The 7,210-nt window shown below is 38.7% G+C and overlaps 1 protein-coding gene across 1 annotated transcript; it reads right to left on the bottom strand.

Moving 5' to 3' along the window:
* Positions 1 to 4,800: 4,800 nt before the first annotated feature.
* On the bottom strand, positions 4,801 to 5,793 carry LOC149279324 (hemoglobin subunit beta-2-like). Its single transcript, XM_089501320.1, has 3 exons — positions 5,702 to 5,793; positions 5,287 to 5,509; positions 4,801 to 4,982 (listed from the first exon to the last, which is right to left on the bottom strand). The coding sequence occupies exons 1-3, from the start codon at positions 5,791 to 5,793 to the stop codon at positions 4,854 to 4,856; spliced, it is 444 nt and encodes a 147-aa protein (XP_089357446.1). The 3' UTR covers positions 4,801 to 4,853.
* Between the last annotated feature and the right edge of the window lie 1,417 nt (positions 5,794 to 7,210).

Here is a 7,210-nt window from a genome sequence, read left to right as displayed (position 1 = left end):
CTGAATCGATTACTTCTTTCTCCCCTACCAACACTCCATTCTTCTGCTCGCATCGGCCTGACGACATGGTCGGACCATGCCCCGGTAATCATGTCCATAGATTCTCCCCTCCTCCGCCCTGCGGAACGAATGTGGCGTCTGAATGACTCCCTCCTCTCCGATGCTGCGGTGAGTGCTGAACTAGCCTCTGCTATCTCCCTTTACTTCACCGAAAACCTGGTCGACGATACGCCTCGCGTCACGGTCTACGTGGACTTATTATCCGTCTCTGTTCCCAACGAAAGAAAGCTGAGGGTAGGGAACTCGCCTCCCTCTGTGAGCAGATCACGGTAGCGGAGCAGGCCCACAAATCCACCGCGTCCGGAGAGCTCCTGCAGTGACTTACGCTGCTCAGGGGACAATTGGCTGTCCTTTTAAATCGCAAACATCATAGGGCATGTCAGCGTTCTCGGGCCCTCTTCCATGACCATGGCGATAAGCCCGGCAAATACCTCGCCAGGGCCCTTCGTCATACGCGCCCCCTCACTTATATCCCTAAGGTTAGGTCTTCAGATGGCCATCTACACTCCCTTCACTCCAACATAACTCAGTGCTTCCTTGACTACTTCACTGGCCTTTACAACCTCCCCTCTCGCAGACATGCGTCTCCTTCTGGTGGCACACGTCTTCGTGATTATCTCGGTTCACACCAAATTAACTCCCCCATCTCTTTACCGGAATATACTTTTGCTATCAAGTCATCTCAGTCCGGGAATGTCCGAGACCGGATGGATTCCCTTTACGATATTACTCACACTTCCGTGACCTGCTGGGCCCGCGGTTTGTGGAGGCCTTTAATTCCATCTTGGAGGGAGGCCAAGTATACCCCCATACGCTGTCGGCGACTATCTCCCTTATCCCTAAAGAGGGTAAGGACCCTGTCTGTTGAGGCAGTTTTTTGATTTTCTGTACCCTTCCCTTGTTCCTTTTAACAAAAAGTGAAAACCTCAATAAACATTGATTTACCACAAATGAATCGATGTATCTATGCTATAACCTTCACCTAAAATCCTTACTGTTCGTGTCAGGCTACCCTGAAGCAAAAAGTGTTTGTATAGTAAGATTCCTCCTGATTATGACACATTATGGATATATTTATATAATCATACCGGAAATAACACCCTATCCTAAACCTCATCATAATACATAAAATAGTTCTATACTGTCAGGCCCCATCCAGGCTGCGGAGCTGCAAATCTCTGTCTTGCTACAGTTTCCCTGTTTTGCTACAATCCATTCCTGGATTTCCTTATGCTCTGTACTGTGCTTCTGATTCCTTGATTCCAGTCTTGCTCTTTGCTTCAGCTCCTGTTTCCTTTATAAGGTGTGCCCCACCGCTGTGTTCTGTGTCTCAGTCAGCAGTCTACAGGTATGTCTCTCTGATATGTGTTTAGTTTCAATGTTCAGTTTAGTACCTCTGTAGCAGGGTTTAGTGTTAGGACCCAACGAAGATTGGAGTACTTTGGTGTAGTGGTGGGCTAAGCATACTATGGCCATAAGATGTGACAGAATCTTCAATTGTTATCATATAGTCCTAGGCTAGACCTGTATTTATGTGTGTAGTCTGTCCCTGTAACCTGTATTCCTCATTCTGCAACCTGCTTCTACTCCTCTAGCTCTGTCCTGCCTTTTCCGTTCTTAGCTCCAGATATCTCTATATCCTGTTATCTGTTACTGCATACCTCCCGCTGCTATTTCACAGTCCTGTTCCTGGGTCTCCACTCTTGCACGGTGACTCCTGCAATTACATCGGGCACTCTGGGTCATTACAGTCATCTGTATGGACCCAGTAAGTGACATATACCCTTATTAGTAAACATATTTATACAACTAATAGCAAAGAAGGTCAGGATGTGTAACATCCATCCTTTGCAGTCTAGAATTATCTTCACTCTGTGCTGCTCATTTTCCGTCACCAACCACACTGGCCGCCCTTGCCACTCTGAAGCACTCAGACTTGATTATCATGTCCAGCTGTACCTTATTACCTGGATTCCACTACCTTTATAAACCTGCCCAGCCCTTCAGTCTGGCCTTTGACATTAACGTTATAGGACTGCCAGTTTTGATTCCTGATCTGTTCCTGTTTTGATTTCTGATCTGTTCCTGAGTTGTGGCCAGCGCCCCACAAGTGGACTCCAAAGCTGAGTGCCCTGCAAGTGGGCTTACCTGCCGTGTGTGCCCTGCAAGTGGTCTTACCTGCCGTGTGTGCCCTGCAAGTGGGCTTACCTGCCGTGTGTGCCCTGCAAGTGGGCTTACCTGCCGTGTGTGCCCTGCAAGTGGGCTTACCTGCCGTGTGTGCCCTGCACGTGCGCTTACCTGCAGTGTGCGCCCCATCCAGAGGGCTACCTGCCGTGTGCGCCCCATCCAGAGGGCTAACTGCCGTGTGCACCCCATCCAGAGGGCTTCCAGCCAAGAGACTTTCTATCTGTATACTTGTTTTACCATCATCTGCAATACAGCTCTTATCAGCATATTCTGTCTGTGGTTTTATTTACTGCGCCTGTCTGGAGCAACCCTAAGCCATTATGCATCGTGGGGAACAGACAGAGCCCCTCGTATACCCTGCGCCTGGGCTCCTATCAGACCTGTTCACCCGGTTCATAACAGGACAGACAAACCTTATGCTTAGAATCCAAACAAACTGGTGTCATCAGTAGTTAGTGGAAATATTTTGTTCAGAAAAACAGAATATGGGACATAGGTCATCCTGTATTCTTCCACAGTCCCCCCTTTTGTAAATAAGATGACCTCCGGACAGAATATATTCAGGAATATACTAATTACTCCTGCAGGACTTTGTATTACATCTTCACCGCTATTTTCCCGCCCGGATACTTGCTTGCAAAAAGCTGTTTCATGCCTTATCTGGTATATTGTACTAATTCCTACAAATATTCAAATTGTTAGAAATAAAGATATACATTGAATACAGCAACATAAACGTATACTTATACCTAGTATAGCACTTAAACTACTTAGCAAAGTCGTTACCCATCCCCAATTGGGCAACCATGCAAATAGCCAGTCCCACCATCCTTGATCTACATCTTGTTTCATCCCTTGGATCAAATTTCTGAGGGATTATATATGGTATTATATAGATTTAGAATAATCGGAGACCAGCAAAATATTCACAACCATGCCTGTTTCAATAGAAAATTATCTATGGCAGCTCTATTTTGTGACACAACTTCTTGTGTACCTTTCAAATCTAATATTTCTTCTAAAACCATTGATATGTAATTTAACCCATCCACCACAGCGCAGGCTAAAGCATTGATAATACGAGTATTGTAGACTGCCAGACCACCCCAACCAACTATTGATACCCCATATATTCTAACCTAGATAACATTCTCAAATCAGATACAATCCTCACTTATACTTGAGATAGTATCACAGTTTCTTTTGTCACACATCATTCTGACAGGCAACCAAGTCCAAAGATAAGGTGAAGAATATGATTTAGGGTTATTGAAATAGCAGCAATATCTTGGTGATATTACTTATTGCTAAAAAGAAAAAACTGCAGGTGTGTCAATTAAGAGGATCTTGTGGTAAAAGGAATAGTAGCTGGCAATGGAACATCTGTAAACAGTGGTTTATTATCACCTCCACTGCTTACATATTGACTGAAGTTTGCCATGTTCTAGTAGTTTTTACAAGCCAAACATAATTCCATGTAATGTGAGTAATCAAGAACAAAAACTGTTTAAAAAAAAACAACTCATATTGTAAAATCACAGTGTACAGCTTCAATAGATAGTGAATGCTGCCCAACATAATGCATTTTCCATAAGGAATCCTCACAAAATGTGTAAGGTTTTCAGAGATAATAACAGAGTGGGCTGGTATAGGCTTTAGCCAGATGCCTATTTAGCTTGCCCCAACTTGTGTCCTGATCTTTTAATCTTATGCACCTCTGTCTAGGACTAAACAAATTAGGCTGGGTCATCTAACCTTTTTTTGTTTCTGATATGGGATATCAAGTGTAAAACTCCTTGCTGTGTCTTATATAGTTTGTGCCCTATATTTCAAGTGTTAATATTTCCTATGCAAGTATACTTAAATATACTCTTGTTTATTTGCAATTAAAATATATAATGGTTTAGTACATGATGCATATCCTGTAACATACTACTTTAATATATAAAGTGCCAAGAAAGAAATGACTGACCCACTAAACTTTGAACAATTAAATGTGTGTTTGGGTTTATATGTATAGACACATTTTTCTACAGGAAAATATATGTTCAAGCTTGCGAATGTAAGTATAAAGTTTAATTATTTGTTAATAGAAGTTTGTGAACATTATATAATGCAAGTGACCAGGAAATAAAATAAAAAGATATTTTACTATATCTCTGCTCAATGCTTTTTAAAAAAGCACTCCTACTAATATTACTATCATGATTTGTTTGTATATATATATTCCTGGAATAAAATAACTAACATTTAATGCATTTTTAAACAAATATTAAGTGATGATTGTAGAATCAATATATTTTTTGTAAAAAAGAAAATATTTATTTTTATTGTGCTTTGTAAAGGCCATATATTGTGGTATGTAAAGTTACTATATAAACTATGAGGCCTAACATTTCAGATATAGACTATATTTTATTATTTTCTTTCATAAAGTATGTTTATGTATAGCTCAGGAATTGCTGAAACACATTTTACCAGGATACATGAAAGTTTTATTTGGAGTTAATTTGAATAGCTACAAAATACAAATGGTACATTTCCATAAGCCCTATATGTTGAAAAGTTGATTTGTAGCTCAAATCTCCTTTAGGTATTAAGATTTTTCAGTGGTAGCCTTTTCCCAGAGCATCTGCCACCACACCAAACAGCTTCTCAAAGGCAGCTTCTACCTCAGGGGTAAATTCATCACGGAAATGACGAGCCAGAACAATAATGAGAACGCCCCCAAATCTCTGTCAGAAAGATATATGGGTATATTAAACAAGACAACATACAGATAAATATACAATGTATGTGTGTATAGAAAAAACATATGCAGCTGTATTACTTATATTTTAGTAGATTTATTTTAGTGTTTAATGTATCACCCAAAATCTAGACATTTTGCTTTTTTATAGCTTTCAAAGCATTCACTACAAATCATTATTATTAGTGTGGTAGATATAATGGTTTTACATTAGTCTAGAACATCATTATTAGCAGTTTATAAAATATCATGTTATTCATCTAAAGAAATTTGAAGAGTGTGTGTTTTACCAGAAAGTTGGCTGGGTCCACATGCAGTTTCTCAGAGTGATACTTGCTGAGCTGGGCATAGTATCCCTTTACATCATCCATGTGTTTGATGGCCTCTCCAATGGATGACACAACTTTTTCCCCATGGCTTAGCACTTTGGCATTGTGGGCAATAGCTTCACAACTTCCCAGATTACCAAAAGTACTAAAGTATCTCTGGGTCCATGGATAGACAGTCAAAAGCCTGGTAAAATTGTAAGAAGAAATAATCGTTCCTATGGTGATTGTCTTTCACAGAAGTAATAAACTATTTAAAAAAAAAAAAAAAAACAAAGAAAAATATTCTGCAAAATAAATTTAGACATGGTATTTACTCAACACTGAAATTTATTTGTAAAAATCTGATAAATTAATTTATATGGCTGTTATAACATACCTGGCAAGGGCTTCTCCTCCAATGGATTTTGGATCAACTCGACCCCAGATGTTATGGATGGCCTTAGCCTCACTGTCTGTCCAATGAACCATGGTAAACGAAGTCACAGGAGTTGCTGCAAAAGGAACTTGTGCTCTCTATTTGCAGTTATCATGGTTTAAATATGCTTTAGAAAGCCTCTCCCATTTTCTGCCTTTTCACTTATTGGCTACAGTAAGACATACTCCCCATGATACCACTCCCTTTTAATCTCTCAACTGAAACTAGCATTATTGCTAAAATTATCAAATTATATATTTATACTGATAAATGTTAACAGTATTAACAGTAATAATTTTCAAACATGTGTCCTAGGAAACATTTTTTGTTAGATGATAAAGGTATAAGTAAATGAATGTATTAAAATACAGAGTATAAATAAATAACTATATATATTAAACATCCAATAGCTCTCCACTCTTAAAATATCATCCACATTTGCTCAGCAGCCTAGGTACAGAGGGATCAATGGCTATCAGTCCAAAATAGTCACCCACTCACAGGACTTCACAGAGCTATCTGTGAAATAACTACCTATCATAGATGTAGATATAGATATATATATGTTTGTATACATGTCATGTCATAGTTCAAAAGAGAGGTTTGTATGTTGGTGCTTTTTGTATGAGAACATAAGGAAAATAATGTAGCATACATTTTTTCAAAAAATTTTTAACAGTAACACAAAAATACAAAACAAAAATACCTGTGTATGTTAGTCAGACACTTTTTTCACCTCCACTACTTATTAAAGTCTCAGTTGTTCTAGTAGATTTTATAAACCAAAGAGCACTCCATCTAATGTGAGTAATCAATGAACAAAAAGTCATATTGTAAAATCACAATATAGTATAGCTTTATTAGGTAGTCAATGCTGCCCCACATAATGCATTTTCATAAGGAATCCTCAAAAATGGCTTTAGCTTTAGCTTGATACCTATTTAACTTGCCCCAATTTGTACCCCATACCTTCAGGCTTGCCCAACTCTGTCTAGGACTACAAGAAATTAGGTTGTTTCATCTAACCATTTTGTTTCTGATATGGCATATCAGGTTTAAAACTCAGAACATAATTCACAATGCTAGGGAATGTTCTGCATAACTTATTTAGATAAATTATTTATAAACATATTTGACAATTTTAACAATTATTTTTCTATATCTTTTAAGCAATACTATGCTCCAGAAAACTGAGCAGTTTTTACATGAAATATTTTATTAATTGACTGAGGATTTTAGAGAGCTTTTCACATTTTCTAGTGGGCGTATGGTGTATAGATAACAAAAAACTTAAGTGATAACACACTTTGAATAGGTAATTAGGTATACTAATAATGCAACATTTCGGGTTGCTGCAATGCATTAATCGATAAACTCTGTTTAATAAATATTTTCACACCAGTGCCCTGATACGCCAGTTAGACAGGCAGTCAAAAACATATTCTGGTCCCACGTAACAGCATAATTAGC

This window comes from Sceloporus occidentalis, unplaced genomic scaffold (genome assembly GCF_023333645.1).
Source record: "Sceloporus occidentalis isolate IW3139 unplaced genomic scaffold, rSceOcc1.0.p SCAF_171, whole genome shotgun sequence".
Lineage (NCBI taxonomy): Eukaryota > Metazoa > Chordata > Lepidosauria > Squamata > Phrynosomatidae > Sceloporus > Sceloporus occidentalis.
The sequence above is the reverse complement of the archived record's forward strand: the minus strand, read 5'-3'. Positions and strand labels throughout refer to the sequence as shown.